The sequence below is a fragment of the Salvia hispanica genome, chromosome 2 (genome assembly GCF_029641045.1).
Source record: "Salvia hispanica isolate PSC_SH4W2 chromosome 2, Shi_PSC_v1, whole genome shotgun sequence".
Taxonomy (NCBI): domain Eukaryota; kingdom Viridiplantae; phylum Streptophyta; class Magnoliopsida; order Lamiales; family Lamiaceae; genus Salvia; species Salvia hispanica.
In genome coordinates, this window is record NC_142693.1 from 8,334,243 (window position 1) to 8,353,479 (window position 19,237).

The 19,237-nt window shown below is 34.8% G+C and overlaps 2 protein-coding genes across 2 annotated transcripts; both read right to left on the bottom strand.

Annotated features, from left to right (window-relative positions):
* Nucleotides 1-3,693: 3,693 nt before the first annotated feature.
* LOC125222192 (WAT1-related protein At5g07050-like) lies at nucleotides 3,694-5,594 on the bottom strand. The gene is made up of 5 exons (XM_048124720.2): nucleotides 5,273-5,594; nucleotides 5,056-5,178; nucleotides 4,486-4,906; nucleotides 4,166-4,317; nucleotides 3,694-4,078 (listed from the first exon to the last, which is right to left on the bottom strand). Exons 1-5 carry the CDS (start codon nucleotides 5,527-5,529, stop codon nucleotides 3,856-3,858), a joined length of 1,176 nt encoding a protein of 391 aa, XP_047980677.1. The 5' UTR covers nucleotides 5,530-5,594; the 3' UTR covers nucleotides 3,694-3,855.
* A 3,308-nt stretch (nucleotides 5,595-8,902) lies between these two features.
* On the bottom strand, nucleotides 8,903-10,933 carry LOC125217029 (WAT1-related protein At5g07050-like). The gene is made up of 5 exons (XM_048118855.2): nucleotides 10,623-10,933; nucleotides 10,409-10,525; nucleotides 9,595-10,015; nucleotides 9,337-9,488; nucleotides 8,903-9,249 (listed from the first exon to the last, which is right to left on the bottom strand). Exons 1-5 carry the CDS (start codon nucleotides 10,877-10,879, stop codon nucleotides 9,030-9,032), a joined length of 1,167 nt encoding a protein of 388 aa, XP_047974812.1. The 5' UTR covers nucleotides 10,880-10,933; the 3' UTR covers nucleotides 8,903-9,029.
* Nucleotides 10,934-19,237: the final 8,304 nt, after the last annotated feature.

The following is a 19,237-nucleotide window of genomic DNA, read 5'->3' on the forward strand; positions in this document are numbered from 1 at the left end:
GCCTTTACACCTTCCTGATACCCCAGCAATACACACTTCTTGGCCCGGGGTTCCAGCTTGCTTTGTTTCACTGCAGCATAGGCAGCACAACCAAAAGTCCTTAGCCCAGAGTAGTCACCAAGACTCCCATACCACCTCTGGTCTAGAATCTCATTCGATATAGCAGATGAAGGGCATTTGTTGATGAGCACAGCAGCAGTAGAAAGTGCCTCTGCCCAGAAACTTTTAGGCAATCCAGAAGAAAAAAGCATGCACCTCACCCTTTCCAATAAGGTCCTGTTCATACGCTCTGCAACACCATTTTGTTGTAGATTTCTAGGAGCCGTTCGATGCCTTTTGATACCCTTCAGTTTGCAGAAATCCTCAAATTCAGAAGATAGGAATTCCATCCCATTGTCTGTTCTCAGACACTTCAACACAGTTCCCCTTTCATTCTCACACCTAGTGTGCCATTCTTTGAATTTCGCAAAAGCTTGGGATTTGTCTTTCAAAATAGAGATCCACACCTTCCTAGAATAGTCATCTATGATAGAGATGAAGTACTTACCTCCACTCATAGATTCAGTCTGAGCAGGACCCCATAGATCACTATGAGCATACATGAAGGGTGCTGCAGAGTTGTGCTTTCCAGTTGCAAAGGGTTGTTTCTTTGCCTTGCCCAAGATACACGGCTCACACCTTCCAATCCCCTCCAATGTACTCAATTTGATAATTCCTTGTTTGGCCAGCTCCTTGATTCCCTTTTCTCCAACATGCCCCAACCTGGAGTGCCAAGTATCCCGGTCAACTGTCTGAGCAATATTTGCAGAACCAACCACTGTTTCTGCCAACAAGTAGTAGAGGCTATTTCTCCTCTTAGCTTCCATAATAATTCTTGTATCTTTGGTGACCCTCAAGATACCATCTCCAGAATTGAATTTATACCCTTTAGACTCCAACATACCTAGTGATATCAGGTTTCTCTTGATCTTGGGTATGAATCTAACTTCAGTGAGTATCTTGATGAAGCCATTGGCCATTTTTAGCCTTATATCACCTATTCCTTTTACCTCACAAGTCTGATCATTCCCAAGCATGACTGATCCCTGAGAGCTTTCCAGATTTTAGAACCAAGACTTATGAGAACAGATGTGAAAACTACAGCCCGAGTCCATAACCCATGACTCTTCTATAGGAGCTCCACTGTATACATTGAGGGCCTCAGGTGCCTCAACTTCCTGAGCTATATCAGCTGTATCTGCCCCATTTTCTTTTTCTTGTTCTTGCTTCCTTTTCCAAGCAAAACAAGCCTTCTTAAGGTGACCGGGCTTCTTGCAATAGTGGCAGCTTCTAGTCTCCTTCCCACCATCAGATTTCCCCTTATCTTGTTTCTTCTGGAATTTCTTCTTGGGATTTTTCTTCTCACCATTCTTCATATAAAGACTCTCAGCAGATGGGTCAGCCTGTTTTGTTGCAGATCTTTGAGAATCCTTGAGCTTTAAGGCTGAGTGAACCTCTTCATAGCTGATTTTTGATTCTCTTCCTAGGAGCATAGCATCTTTAAAATGTTCATAACTCTTTGGGAGAGAATTCAGCAACATAAGGGCTTTATCTTCATCCTTAATCTCCTCATCAATGTTCTCTAAATCATCGATGCACTTCCCAAACTCCTCCAGCTGTTCCAATATGCTCTTTGAGTCTGAAATCTTGAATGTGAGCAATTTCTGCTTCAAATGCAGACGGTTTGCAAGAGATTTAGTCATATATAATGACTCCAACTTCGACCACACTCCTGCGGCCATATCCTCCTTAGCAACCTCCCTAAGCACTCTGTCATTGAGATTCAAAATCAGTGTGCTATATGCCTTGTTTTGCATATCTTGTGACTTCGCTTTCTCCTTATCATCCATATCGGGTTTCTCCCCATCATCATCATCCTCTTTCAAGATTTTCCATAGGCCTTGCTGCATCAAGATTGCCTTCAATTTGAGCTTCCACAACCCAAAGTCATTTCGGTCGGTGAATTTCTCCACCTCAAACTTTGCTGCGGACATTCTTCGAACAGTTGGTGTGCTGAAACTGGAAAAACAGCTACAGCTCAGTTGCTTAATCAATCACCCAAAATAAAACGCCCAATCAATCCCCTAAAACAATCACCCAACCAATCGCCTAAAATAATCGCTCAAGATTCCCACAAACGGCGCCACTTGTTAGGATTCGGTGGTGAAAAACGAGCTATAAAGAAAGCTTGAAACTAGAAGATGGTCGACGCACAATATACGTGGTTCGGTGATAGAACACCTACGTCCACGGAGGAAGAAGAAACGATGTATATTGATCTTGCTTTACAAAGTGTATCACTCTATGTTGAACTCTCAAACTACTCTCAAGATGAAATTTTCCTCAACAACAGATTCTTACAAGAATGCTAACTAACTATCTCTGCAAAATGTGTGTGTGTGTGTGTTATATACAATATGTGTGAAGAAGTAGAAAAGGAAAAATCGGTTGAAACTATTTCCAACGGCTAGTTCTTTTCCAGCTCCTCACTTTCTCACACACGCGCCTCTTGCACAAGTGTTGACACGCACGGCTGCGTCAACTCATCCCAGCTTCACCGAGCCTACTTGATCAGTCCTTCATCTTGCGATTTGTTTGGACACAGAACCAACAAACACAATGTCTATTGATCAAGAATCAGTGCTTAGGAAATGAAAGATTCAAACATGCATGATCTATACCATATACTGATCAATTACTTTTTCTTTTTATCTGTCTTTTACTTTATTAATGTATTAAAACTCGCATCCAACCAATAGTACATATTTTTGTAGGATGGAGAGAGTGGTAGAATTAAACTTTTGAATCGACGTGAGTTTTAATGCAAAATTGGTAAAATTGGAGAGTGGAAGAGAAAAATAAATAAAATAAAAGAGAGAAAGAGACATAGTAGAGAAATTAGTGTTAATTAATGGATTATAGGTTCCACTTCCTAAAAAAGAAATATAGAATTTTTTTTTAAGGGACAAAGGTAGTATATACCTTATTAAGCAGATTTATAAAATCAATTTGACTTAATTTAAATTTATGACTAACTTTATTTTTTTTTCAGCTATCAGGAGTTCTTCAAGTTTGTTTATTTTGGAAGTGTTGAAATCTCAAATATCTTAATGGCCTCAACTTGTATAGCATGTTTCTACGATACAAGAAACATGTTTCATTTTAAATCTCAAACTATTTTCCATTATAGTGACGTACGTAGTTATAATTTCTCCAAAATAGTGCTACATAATTACAATGATGACAACCATTTAATCAATCATGCTCGTGAATTATGGTATACATTCGGAGTAACAATTTAGCAATAAAAAAATTGCACGTAAACTACATTTGTATATATGGATTGGTTTGCATTAGGATACGCAACAAATAATATATTGCTAAATTCTTTTCGATCCGAATAAAACTTGACAAAGTATCAAGATCGAGATCTAGGTGGTGGGGTTTAGTGAATGTAGAGTGGTAGGCCTACACTATAAATATGACAAAGATCATTTATACTATATAAAAAGATGAATAAAAAGTTCATCAGTTTATTGAACTTATTTATGCAAGTGCGAATTATAATATAAAATATCTTTTGAGTCATATTATACTGAATTATTGATCGATCTGAACATTTAATTTGGTTATGCTCAGAGTGGTTTAAGTATATTAAATTTGAAAAGAGCCAACTCTACTTTGCATAATATGTGAAAAAGTAGTTAGTTTCTAAAGCCCGAAATCAACAACAAAAAGTGGGAAAAAAACCCTCAGAAAAAATACAAAAAAAGATATACTACTATAAATTTAGGATGATCGTGTCAAACTTGTTAATCAAGTTGGTTTAATTGGTGGAGTAAATATGGGCAGATCAATTGCAACTGCAGCTGTCTTTTCTTCCTCAACATTTCCTATCCCATTATTACTGTTATTATTATTATTATTAGCTTTGATGACTTCTGGAATTTCTTCAAGTAATTTGTTTTCTTGGTCTTCCTTATACTTTCCCCACAGCACCGAGTAGAGCCCCACCACGATTATAGCTGATCCAATCATCCTGTTACATATATACATTTAATTTGTTACATACAATTGTATTGTGCATATATATATACATATATATTAATTAGGTAGATCAATTTACCCTCCAAGATAGATCTTCTCCGCTAGGATAAAGGATCCCATAACCGCAACTATGATCATCATGAGCGGGCTAAAAGCCGTGGCGAAAACCGGGCCTTTCGTCTTCATCACCAGCCCTTGCACGTAGTACGATATGCTCGATGTCACTATTCCCTGCTCATTCAAACTCCAATTTAGTTTATTTATCTTAAAATCTGAATTTCCTATAACGACCTTATTTAGTTCTGCGTCCTGTATTTAAAGGGGTGTTTTGACTTTAACGCGCCAGACATATAAAATAAAATAAAAATAAAAAAATGTTGTAAGAGAATGTTTGCTGACCGCGTATGCAGCAGCGAGTAGGTTCATGTCCCAGCCGATGGTCCAGACTGAGGGGTTGTGTTCCATGACGAAGGTGACGGCGATGGCTTGAAGGGTGCCCATGCCGCAGACCATTGTGGTGAGAGAGAGCTGGTGGTCGGAGTAGGTTTTCAGTGCTGCTTTCTGCAGGATGAAGAGGGAGGCCCATGCCAGCGTGGCAATTATTAGGAGGATGCACCCGATGAACCAATCGCGGTCGCTGCTGTCCTTGCTTGTGTCATCGCTGCTGCTGCTTCCGCTGGTGGAGTGGCGGTGGGCCGTCCACACCATTTCCACTAGTGGGCCTTTGTACAAGGTCATCAGCATCGCCCCGGCCACCGTTATCACCGTTCCCACCACTTTCGCTTGGTATATCACCTTCTTTATATTCACTTTCTCCATCCTTTTTTTCCCATTTTCAATAAATTAATAATGTGATTTCGTCACATGAAAATTGGAAAATGTGCTAGTTATAGTATAAGTCAACAATTAGTATGAAGCCTAAAATAGACACTATAATATTAATGTGAGTTCAGGTGTGCATCGACGAACCCTGGCCTGAATATAATGGCCATAACAAATGTCATAGCGGGTAGCATGTTGCTCATCGCACATGAAAATGTTGGTGATGTCAGCTTTAGACCAGCATAGTAGAAATTTTGATCAATCACAGGCCTAACCCAAAAATTAAAACAAAACATAATTAATCCACATACATATAAAATGAAATGAGAGTGTTAATTAGTTAATTAATTAATTAATTAATTACCCGAGAAGGCCAAGGATGAAAATCTGCATGAAGACAGGGAATGTTATCTTTGGCTGTGCTTTCCTCTCGAAGAAGAAAGCAAAAGGAGCGATGACAGCAGTGGCGATGGCATGTCGATAAACGACTAGAACGTAATGGCTCATCCCTCCATTGAGTGATATCTTTGTGATGATGTTCATGCCTGCATATCCAAATTGGAGAGATATCATAGCAATGTAGGGTTTGCAGGTGTTGAAGAAACTCCCACCACTCTTCATTTTGTTATTTTCTCTCAAAAATTGGTTTTGAAGAAGAGTTGAGTAGTGATTAATTACTTCTTCTTAGGAGATGGAGAGTTAAGCAGCCCAGCTATTTATAGAGTGAAGAGAATAGTGTTTGGAATCTAATGGAATATTGGGTGTGTTATCCATATATATTTTGGAATAATAAGATATCTATTATTATTAGAAACAAAATTAAAGATGATGGATTACACGTAGTGATCGTAGAATAAGGTATCTGAGTCAGGAAACAAATGGGAAAAATAATTGCATGGCGTAAGCCATTTCCCATTATGTGAATAATCATTATTCTTGTCTCAATATTTATGCGTGTGACATGTGCATACTCTACTTTCTAATGAGGATGTTTAGTTCATATACTAGGATTATAGTTATACTACTTATTTAATTAAATAATCACCAAACATGTGTACATATATACTTAGGCATGGTTTGATAGCTATGTTAATTTTTTTGTAATTAATACATTTAAATTGTGTACATTTTAATGCACACAATTTTTATGCACGCTCTTAAAATTGAAGTTATAGAAAACTAGATCCAAACATGTTTCGGTAGTGTATACATATTTTATAAATCTCGTCGAACAATAAAGAATATTGATCAGCTTTATTGAATTAATAATATAAGTTGATAGAAAAGAATCTATATATAAGTCTTGTTTATATAAGCTATTAGCAGTAAATAATAGTAGTATAAAGAAAAACAAATCGATGATAGTTCGTGATCGAGTAGCGGAATCAAAATGGCGATATTAAATTTAAAGGTTTGTATACGAATAAGAAAAGTGGTAAGTGGAGCACCAAATAATAAAATGGACGTCTAATCATCTCCAATAATATTCTTAATTAATAGTATGTACATCGTTCGTAATCGAGTCGAGCGTCGATATTGACCGATTTACAACTAATTATTTTTACTAAATCATGGGACTTCTTGCCTTGCAGCCCATTTGCACTACAATATATATCTTTCTTCCTCTTAATTGTCAAATGGAATTACAAACTGTGGATTCAATCAATCTCTCTCTAGCATGGATGGGGTATCTTGGCATATAAATGTGATTCATATTTGGACTTGCTCACCTAGGTATATTCCTGCTTAATTATTACTTGTATAGAGTAGGAGGAATTAATGGAACTGATATCATAGAAATGCAATCATCTTGATTCAACTTTTTAAATTTGAGGTTGCAATTATATGCAATATATATAGTTATATCACTCGGGTGGGTAGTGATAAAATGCAAACTTATATATTGTACAAACTCAAAACTCCTCAACACAGTTTCAATACAATATCAACACAGTCTAAAATTTCAAAATTTTAATGTCAACACAATATCAACATAACATCAATAATTGACTACCGTTAAATTCTGTTGACATTTTCCTGTTAATGCTTTTTTTGTGATCTATTGACATTTTTCAATAGTCCAGATCATAGTTTTGAGTTTGTACAATATTTAGATATTTCATTTGATCACATTCCTATATCACTCTATAAATAAACAATTCCTAGTTATCACTATATTAATAATTGCATACTGGTCCTCTAAAAATTACACATCGGTGCATATATAATCAAAATATATTTAATATGTTCACATATGTCTTTCATGAAAAGCCAATAACGACTAAATTACTGAAGAAAAGTCTTCTTTTTTTGGCTGTTCTGAAATAAGAATCTCATTATTGTTGAGTTAGTTCCGTGTAAGAAGAGGAATGCGTTACAATCTTTTTATTTTTAAACCTATTTTGATAAAAGGATGATGAAATCCTGTAATTCATGATCAAGTACTTAAAAAGAGTTCTAGTAAAAAAATTTAGCAAACTCCAATAAATAAAGATGGAAAATCCACAATGAGCAGCAGAAAATAAGCAGTATTAAAAATCCACAAAATTTCAAGAAAACAAAGGGTCATAGAGTAAAAATAAAGGAAAAGAAGGTCACCATACTATTGATGGCCAACTTCTAACTCCTTTCTTCCTATCTTCACTTTGGCCAAATCCTTGCAAACTTATTCAAGTACGAAAATGAAAATTTAAGCTCTAATTTTTAATTAATTTTATTTCAAGAGCCATTTCAGTTCGAAATTAATTTTATTTCAATAGCCATTTCAGTTCGAAAGATTTATATCTCATGTTTAAATATACATGTTATATGTTTGATTAATTAGATTGAATCTCACTATACCAGTTTGGTGCAAAATCCACACAATAAAAGAGTGCCATTATTGGATAGGCAAGTTTCCATAATACAACACCAAAAAAGTTCATTTACTATTAGCGTGATCGTCTATAACACAATGTCTATTGATCGAGAATCAGTGTTTAGAAAATGAAAGATTCAAACATGCATGATCTACACACCATATACACATCAACTACTTTTTATTTTTATCTCTCTTTTACTTTATTAATTATGTATTAAAACTCATGGGTTTTAATGCAAAATTGGTAAAGTCGGATAGAGGAAGAGAAAAATAAATAAAATAAAAGACAGAAAGAATAGTGAAATTAGTATTAATTAATGGATTATAGGTTCCACTTCCTATAAAAGATATTTAGAATTTTTTTTAAGGGACGAATGTAGTACCTTATTAAGCAGATTTATAAAATCAATTTGACTATATTTAAATTTTTGACTAACTTTATTTTTTTTCAGCTATCTGGAGTTCTTCAACTTTGAAAGTGTTGAAATCTCAAATATCTTAATGGTCTCAACTTGTATAACATGCATGTTTCTACGATACAAGAAACATGTTTCATTTTAAATCTCAAACTATTTTCCAATATTGTGACGTACGTAGTTATAATTTGTACAAAATAGTGCTACTTAATTACAATGATGACATAACCATTTAACAATCATGCTCGTGTATTATGGTATATATTCGGAGTAACAATTTAGCAATAAAAAAATTGCACGTAAACTACATCTGTATATATGGATTGGTTTGCATTAGGATACGCAACAAATAATATATTGCTAAATTCTTTTCTATCCGATAAAATTTGACAAAGTATCAAGATCGAGATCTAGGTGGTGGGGTTTAGTGAATGTAGAGTGGTAGGCCTACACTACAAATATGACAAAGATCATTTATACTATATAAAAAGATGAATAAAAATTTCATCAGTTTATTGAACTTATTGTATGCAAGTGCGAATTATAGTATAAACTATCTTTTGAGTCACATTATACTGAATTATTGATCGATCTGGTCGTAATTAACTTGGTTATGCTTAGAGTGATTTAAGTAAATTAAATTTGAAAAGAGCCAACTCTACTTTGTATAATACTCCATATAATATGAAAAAGTAGTTAGTTCCTTACATCGCATCCATAATCCAACCAAAATCGATTTGTCTAAAACCCGAAATCAACAACAAAAATTGGGAAAAAACCCTCAGAAAAAATACAAAAAAAGATATACTACTATAAATTTAGGATGATCATGTCAAACTTGTTAATCAAGTTGGTTTAATTGGTGGAGTAAATATGGGCAGATCAATTGCAACTGCAGCTGTCTTTTCTTCCTCAACATTTCCTATACCATTATTATTATTATTATTATTATTAGCTTTGATGACTTCTGGAATTTCTTCAAGTAATTTGTTTTCTTGGTCTTCCTTGTACTTCCCCCACAGCACCGAGTAGAGCCCCACCACGATTATAGCTGATCCAATCATCCTGTTACATATATACATTTAATTTGTTACATACAATTGTATTGTGCATATATATATACATATATATTAATTAGGTAGATCAATTTACCCTCCAAGATAGATCTTCTCCGCTAGGATAAAGGATCCCATAACCGCAACTATGATCATCATGAGCGGGCTAAAAGCCGTGGCGAAAACCGGGCCTTTCGTCTTCATCACCAGCCCTTGCACGTAGTACGATATGCTCGATGTCACAATACCCTGCTCATTCAAACTCCAACTTAGTTTTATCTTAAAATCTGAATTTCCTATAACCACCTTATTTAGGTGTTCTCTCCTATATTTTAAAGGGGTGTTTTGACTTTACCGCGTATGCAGCAGCGAGGAGGTTCATGTCCCAGCCGATGGTCCAGACCGAGGGGTTGTGTTCCATGACGAAGGTGACGGCGATGGCTTGAAGGGTGCCCATGCCGCAGACCATTGTGGTGAGAGAGAGCTGGTGGTTGGAGTAGGTTTTCAGTGCTGCTTTCTGCAGGATGAAGAGGGAAGCCCATGCCAACGTGGCGATAATTAGGAGGATGCACCCGATGAACCAGTCGCGGTCGCTGCTGTCCTTGCTTGTGTCATCGCTGCTGCTGCTTCCGCTGGTGGAGTGGCGGTGGGCCGTCCACACCATTTCCACTAGTGGGCCTTTGTACAAGGTCATCAGCATCGCCCCGGCCACCGTTATCACCGTTCCCACCACTTTCGCTTGGTATATCACCTTCTTTATATTCACTTTCTCCATCCTATTTTTCACATTTTCAATAAATTAGTATGTTACGACAGAATAGAGCGCTTAAGCAATTGTAACAAACAGAAAATGTCAAGAGAGACAGATTTATATGGTTCACTAACGTTGTGTTGGCTACGTCCAAGGGTAAGAAACGAAGAGCATATTATATATAATGATAGTGATTACAGATTACTGAGTTATGTGTCCTACTTCTATACAAATAGGTTCAAGGCATACTGATATAGTATGTTATTTCGTCATACTAACATAGTATGTGATTTCGTCATGTTGAAAATTAGAAAATGTGCAAGCAATATATAAGTCAACTTCTGTTCCATTAGTATGAGGCCTAAAATAGACACTATAATACTAATGTGAGTTCAGGTGTGCATCAACGAACCCTCACCTAAATATGATGGCCATTACAAATGTCATAGCGGGTAGCATGTTACTCATCGCGCATGAAAATGTTGGTGATGTCAGCTTTAGACCAGCATAGTAGAAGTTTTGATCAATCACAGGCCTAACCCAAAAATCAAAACAAAACTTAATTAATCCACATGCATATATATGAAATGAAATGAGATAGGAGTAGTTAAATTAGCTAATTAATTAATTACCCGAGAAGGCCAAGGATAAAAATTTGCATGAAGACAGGGAATGTTATCTTTGGCTGTTCTTTCCTCTCGAAGAAGAAAGCAAAAGGAGCGATGACAGCAGTGGCGATGGCGTGTCGATAAACGACTAGAACGTAATGGCTCATCCCTCCATTGAGTGATATCTTGGTTATGATATTCATGCCTGCATATCCAAATTGAAGAGAGATCATAGCAATGTAGGGTTTGCAGGTGTTGAAGAAAGTCCCACCACTCTTCATTTTGTTATTCTCTCTCAAAAAATTGTATTGAAGAAGAGTTGAGTAGTGAATAATTACTTCTTCTTAGGAGATGGAGAGTTAAGGAGACAAGCTATTTATAGAGTGAGGAGAATAGTGTTGTAGTGCAGGAATCATGTGTGTGGAATCTAATGGAATATTTGGTGTGTTTGTTATCCATATTTTGGAATAATAAGATATCTATTAATGTTTGAAACAAAATTAAAGATGATGGATTACACGTAGTGATCGTAGAATAAGGTATCTGAGTCAGGAAACAAATGGGAAAAATAATTGCATGGCGTAAGCCATTTCCCATTATGAGAATAATCATTCTTTCTTGTCTCAATATTTATGCGTGTGACATGTGCATACACTACTTTCTAATGAGGATGTTTAGTTCATATGCAATATATACTAGATTGATCAGAATCAAAATAAATAGATTATGTGAATCACTAGGAGTATATATAATTATACGGGGTATATTTTAAAAATAGAATCACAACATCCTTCCAATCATATCCTATCATATGACACTTATAAGCAACAAAACAGCATTATTAAGTAATAAAATTAGTGGATGGCATTGATAGATTTTCGTGGTTGCATAAATTACTGTTTATATGTTGCATTAAATGCAACTTATTTTGCACTATAAACTAAAATGCAAAATAAATTGCATTTAATGCAACATAAATAGTCATTTATGCAATTCACGAAAATCCGTCAATGTCATTCATTAATTTTGTTGTTTAATAATGTTGTTTTGTTGCATATAAGTGACACGTGCTAGCATATGGTTGGAAAGATGTTGTGATTCTAAAGGTAAAAGAACACTAGTGCTCCCATAGTTATACTACTTATTTTAATTAAATATTACCAAATAGGGGTGCGTTAAAATGTCAACACCTCTTAAAGTGACACTGTGACACCACGCTAGACTGCAATATTATAAACGCAAGACTGCAATAGTATAAACGCTAGATTGCAATCCTTGAAAATTTTTATGATTGCCACATGACAGCTAATTATTCGTCTACATGTACATATGATTGGCTAGGAATAGTGGTATGATGTTTTTTAAGAGGTATTGTCATTTTAACATAATTCTTACCAAATATGTATGCATATATACTTAGGATACCAAACTTCTTAATTTTATTGTAATTAACAAATTTAAATTGTGTACGGAGTATATTAATTTTTATGCTCGCTTTTAAAATTGAAGTTATAGAAAACAAGATTCAAACAATATACATATATTATAAATCTCGTCGAATAATCTAAAATATTGATCAGCTTCATTAAATTAATAATAAAGTTGATAGAAAAGAAAAGAAAAGAATCTATATAGAAGTCTTGTTTTGATAAGCTATAAATTAATAGTAGTATTAACAAAAACAAATCGATGATAGTTCGTGATCGAGTAGCGGAATCAAAATGGCGATATTAAAGGTTTGTATGCCAATAAATAAAAAAGGTAAGTGGAGCACCAAATAATATGGACGTCTAATCATCTCCAATAATATTCTTAATTAATATGTATCTCATCGATCGTTGTCGAGTCGAGCGTCGATAATGATCCGATTTACAACTAATTATTTTTACAAAATCATGGGATTCTTGCCTTGCAGCCCATTTCCACTACAATATATATCTTTCTTCCTCTTAATTGCCAAATTGAATTACAAATTGTGGATTCAATCAATCTCTCTCTAGCATGGATGGGGTATCTTGGCATATATATATGATTCATATTTGGACTTGCTCACCTAGGTATATTCCTGCTTAATTATTACTTGTATAGAGTAGGAGGAATTAATGGAACTGATATCATAGAAATGCAATCAATCTTTTTATTCGACTTTTTTAAATTTGAGGTTGCAATTATATATATGAAGTAGATTTTTTTTTTTAAATAACTGCGCCTCTTAAAATAACACCTTATCACCATTCCTAGCTAGCCAATAATTTGTGTATATGGACGAATAATCAGCTGCCATGTGGCGATCATAAAAAAACTCAATGATAATTTTTCTCGATCTGTAATATCTAATACGCTAGACTGCAATTTTTCTTGTCTGCAATATCCAATACGCTAGTATTTATACTATTGCAGTGTAGCGTTTATAATATTGCAGACTACGTGGTGTCACAATGTCACTTTAAGAGGTATTGTCATTTTAACTCACCCCTATGCAATGTATATATATAGTTGGAGTGATCAATTGCTAACTCATCATTTAATTGCTAACTACAACTAATTTAAGACCATAGGATTTTAGAAATCTTGTGGTCTAAAATTTGCCACGTGCAATTTTCGTTTTTATAAATTAAATCGAATAAGATAAAAAAAAAAAACTACAAAATTAGGGTTTTGGATGAAAATGTAAATATAGTGTTTCGAAAATATCAACACAATGCTTTGAGAATGTTAACACATTGCTTATATTGACCTTCTATATGTATTATATTGACATATTTTATATACTATGTTCACATTTGTTGTTGTACGAAAAAATTGAATTTCGAATTTTTTTTCAAATTTTGACATAGGAACATATGCAAGTGAGATCTCGTTAGAATCCCTATAAAATTATCTTTAGTTTGATATATGTTGTGCGAAAACATAATTTAAATCAAGAATAAGTTATATGCGTTTTAAAGTTATGGAATTTTTTCAAAAATTAGTTATAACTAATTTGTTATAAATTGACCTTAGTACCTTTATTGACGTTTTTTGTTGATCGTATTGGCATTCCAGGGCTGATGATCTAGGCCCTTGATTTGAATATCTAATGGCTATTATTTAATTGTAGTTAGCAATTAAGTATTGATTTAGCAATATAACACTCTCCTATAGTAATATCACTATAGGGGCATGTTAGAGTGCCACCACCCCTTAAAATAACACCATACCACCATTCATATCCAATCATTTGTACACGTGGACGAATGATAAGCTGCCACGTGGCAAAAAAAAATTAAAAAAAAATCTGAAAATGATGGACAACAATTTGTTGGTCTTTATCCAACAATTTTTCTTGTCCAGCAATATCCGACACACTATACAGCAATCTATAGATTGTTGTGTAGTGTTTGTAATATTATTGTGTAGCGTTTATAATATTGTTGTATAAGTGGTGTCACGGTGTCACTTTAAGAGGGGTTGTCATTTTAACACAAACCTATCACTATATAAATAAACAATTCCTAGTTATCACTATATTAATAATTGCATACTTGTCTTCTAAAAATTACACATCGGTGCATAAGGGGTACGTTATAATGCTAACTTTTCTTAAATTACTAACTTGCTAACTCATCAACGTAGTGTATTAAAAATGTCAACACGATCACATTAAAATGTCAACACAATGTATTAAAATATCAACATAAGTTTATGTTGACATTTCAGTATCATCGTGTTGACATTTTTAATACACTACGTTGATGAGTTAGCAAGTTAGCAATTTAGGAAAAATTAGCAACGGATCACAGGCCTCGGTGCATATATAATCAAAATATACTTTCATAAAAAGCAAATATCGACAAAATTAGTGAAGAAAAGTCATCTCTCTTTGGCTGTTCTGAAATAAGAGTCTCGTCATTGTTGAGTTAATGTCATTTCTTTTCGTGTAAGAAGAGGAATGCATTACATTCTTTTTTATATATATACCTATTTTCATAAAAGGATGATGAAATCCTGTAATTCAAGTAATTAAAAAGAGTTCTAGTAAAAAAAAATTTAGCAAACTCAAATAAACAAAGATATAGAAAATCCACAGTGAGCAGCAGAACAAAAGCACTATTAAAAATCCACAAAATCTCAAGAAAACAAATGCTCGTAAAGTCAAAATGAAGGAAAAGAAGGTCACCATACTATTCTTGGCCAACTTCTAAGTCCTTTTTAAACAGCCCGGATTTTTAGGGTATAATAAATACGGCGACTGCTACTAAAACAGACTCAAAAGCAATAAAATATATAAGCTAGGGTTTCATTTAAAGAGATTTAACCAAGGTATTAAACGAACTACCAAAGCAACAAGTCAACGGTTTAATCAAGAGAAATAAATGAAGGATAAATACTATAAACTATGATCAAAATTTAAGGGTTCGACATAATTCCAACAAAAAAACCACAAAGCTTCTAAACCGAAAGGAACAAGTGCAAATTATCCAAATAGTACTAAAGTATTTCAAAAATCCAGCGGAAACGACCAAGAGAAAGTGAAGTCATGTTTGAAAACACAACTACACTCGAAGTTCAAAACATCCATCTTAATTAATTAATGTGCTCAACACCCGTCACCGCTCGTCGTCGTTCAACCTGCACATAAGGAAAACACATGCAGGGCTGAGTATTTTGAAATACTCAGTGAACTCATTGCCAAAACATTTTATAAGTTATGCCACCCTTACCATAGTGAACTCGAGGTTTTACAATTATCAAAATAAATATTCAACGAGTATCACAAAAATATTTCCATAGACTGGCCAGTCAAACAACTCCCCACTTTTCTCATCAATTTCCACAATCACAACATTTCCATGGTGCGACGAAAGTGTGGCCACACTTTTCGCCCACGAGACCGGCCGACTAGCAAGGACGGCTCCCGATCCCACTGTGTACACAGCCTGGTAGGATTTGCGGCCCTACTCAGACCCGAATTCGTTTATACATATCCATAGCCCTATAGCCCAATGGAGCGAACTCACAAACTAGGCATCAGGCGCACAATATCATAACAAAACAAACATAGGCATGGCATAACAGTTAAACCACCCTTATATCTCCACATTCATAAATTTGCACATAAAAGAGTTTAAGAATAAAGCCCACCTCGACTGCTTAGATTTCAAGTATGTTTCTCTCTTTCGTTATCCGGCTTCGCAACCGAGGTTCCACCTTTTAATCACATAGGCATATATCACAAATCAGTTTCAAAATCCACTCCTAAAACATGCATGTCTCAACGCTTTCCCTTTTCCCATCGATTTATCTTAATATCACCAATCAAAATCATGTTCATCATATAAATCTCATTCGCATCTTAACTCTAGATCAACATATATCACACATGAGTGTTTTGCCAACACACGACACACACACGCACACACATACGGTTTCACACACACACACACACGGTTTCACACATACACACATACATCCCAACCATCAATTTATTTCTTTTTTTTTCACTCGTTTTATATGCATGAGGGTTCAAGAGCACCGATTAATCGGTTAGAAGAAGAAGATTAATATGAGAATACCTTTTTGAGAAAACGAACGGTAGAAATCAAAGTATTAGCCTTGGTTCTTCAAGATTCTTGAGTTAAACTTCAATTCTTCTCCAAAAGATGACGAAATATTGGAGAATAGAAGAAGAAAAATTGAGAGAGTGAGAGAAGAGAGGGAGGAAAATTTGATGGCTAGGGTTAGGTGTTTCTCTTATTTATAGGGTTCAATAAGATCTTTAGGTAATTAAAGAGAATATTTGGGAAGTTTTGATTCTACACAATTAAATAAGAATAAATATTGTGGAGTAGGGAAGAAGAAATAAGAAAGTGAGCTAGGGTTCAAGGCATGAAGTTTTCGAAAATCATGGCTTGTATTTAGCCAAGATTTTGTTTGGTATATTTTCCGGAGTAGTCTAAAATATCACGGAGCAAAATAAAAATAAAAATCCTCCCATTGGAGAAAGGAAATAGGCGTGTAATATGGCCTTTTTATAAGGAATGAATTTTTAAATATTAACTAAAATAAGATATGGTAAGATCTCCTTGAGGTATGGTAAGATTTGCTAGAATATTTAATTTTAGGTATGGAAGGAAATCAATAAGGGGTCAATTAAATAATAAAATAAATTCTTCCTTCCCAAGCATAGGTGATTTTCGAAAATCACCTTAAAAACAATAGGGTTCGATTTTTTTCTCATTAAGAAATAGAGAATAATTGGGTTTTGGATTTAATTTGGATAAATATCCCAACAATTAAATCCGGAAAAAATAGAATTCCTTCTCCAAAAGTGAAGGGGTCTAAAATCTCAAAATTATGTGGCTATAGTATTTATGGAAATTTTTCCTAATATTCTCACTCACCCTTAAACAAATAATTCACCTCGTAATTCCCTTAATTCAAATATTCACATGTCACGTCATTTATTCAACAAGTTTGACTTTTCAAACTCCAATGCAACCCTAGACACAACTTGATCATAAGAACTCATGCAATTAATTCATTCATCAAATAAATTCACGTCTCCCACGTCATCGATAAAAATTTTACGATTCTAAAATTAAGGTTCGAAAAAGTGGGGTGTTACATCTTTCTTCCTATCTTCACTTTGGCCAAATCCTTGCAAAATTTAAGTTATATTTTTTAATTAATTATATTTCAAGAGCCATTTCAGTTCGAAATTAATTTTATTTCAAGAGCCAGTTCGAAAAATTCATATCCCATGTTTAAATATACATATTATATATGATTGATTAATTAGATTGAATCTCACTGTATAATCTTTACGTGAACGGACCATTTTTGTGCAAATTCCACACAATAAAAGAGTGTCATTATTGGATAGGCAAGTTTCCATAATACAGCACCAAAAAAGTTCATTTACTATTAGCGTGATTGTAACAGCCCGGATTTCTAGGGTATAATAAATACGGCGACTGCTACCTATGCGAACTTAAGTGCAACAAGAACATAGACTAGGATTTCATTTAAAAAGATTTGACCAAGTGTTTAATGAAGTATCAAGGCAATAAGTCAACGACTTAAATACGAAAATCAAGATTTAATAGATAACATAGACTAAGCTCAAAAGTCAAGGGTTTACTGTAACTCCAACAAAACGCAATCTTTCACAATATTCCAATTCAAAGAACAAGTTCAAATCAACCAAAGATAATAAGTTTTCCAAAAATTTAGCGGAAGCATTCCAAGAGAAAGCGAAGCCATGTATGAAGACACGACTACACTCAAAATCCCAGCCATCCATATTATTCGATTCAACTGTCTCAACACCACCGACCGCCCATCGCCGCTCAACCTGCACATAGGGAAAACACATGCAGGGCTGAGTATTTTAAGCATACTCAATGGACTCGTGCCAAAACGTTTTAATAGTTATGTCACCCTTACCATAGTGAACTCGAGGTTTTGCATTTATTTAAAGATAAGCATCGAGTATCACAAAATATATATCATGGACTGGTCAGTCAAACAATACCTCCCATTTTCTCATCAATCAACAATATCATGGTGCGACGAAGTGTGGCCACACTTTCGCCCACGAGATCGGCCGACTAGCAAGGACGGCTCTCGATCTCTCGTGTACACTAGCCTGATAGGGTTTGCGGCCCTACTCAGACCCGAATTCGTTTATATAGCCCTATAGCCTAATGTAGCGCACTCGCAAACTAGGCATCAGGCACACACAATATCCAAAATAATTATAGGCATGGCATAACAGTTTAATCCACCCTTATTGCTCCACTATCATAATTTGCAACATAAGAGAGAGTTTAAGAATAAAGCCCACCTGGATTCCTAGATTTCAAGCACGTTCTTCTTCTTGTTATCGCACCGAGAACGCGAGCTATCACCTTTAGTTCAGGTATTTCAAATAAGTCTCAATCATGGATCAAATCATGCATGTTCTCACGTTTCCCTTTTCCCATAGATTATTTTCAATAACACCATTCAAAATCAAAGTACGATTATCATATCGTTTTTATTCACACAACAACTCCAGATTTATCATCAAATCGTGTCACGCATGAGTGTTTTCCACACACAACACACGCACACACACACAACACATGTGCACGCATACCGAGGTGTGCACACACACACACGGTCACACACACACACACACAACACATATGCATCCCAAATTCATCGATTAATTTCCCCTTCACTCATTCTAAATGCATGTGGACTCAAGAACACCGATTGATCGGTAGAGGAAGAGAATATCAAAATAAAAATACATTTTCAATAGAACAATCGGTAGGAAACAAGTAGGATCTTGATTCTTCAACAAATCTCGAATTTCAGCTTCAATTCTTCATACAAGATGAAGAATAAATGGAGAAAGTAGAAGAAAAATTTGAGAGCGTGGGGAGAGAGGAGAGAACGAGATTTTTGGGAGTGGGGGGGCGGTTTTTCTTGATTTAGGGTTTTAGGTCTTCTCTCTTATTTATAGAGTGCAAGATATAATATCTTTAATTAAATAAATTAAAGATTTGAAAAGATTTAGGGAGTCATTAGCGTTATTTCTAGTGAGAAATAAGGGGGAATTCGAAATTTAGGCTATATTAATTAGCCTGTGATTTAATTTGAATATTTCA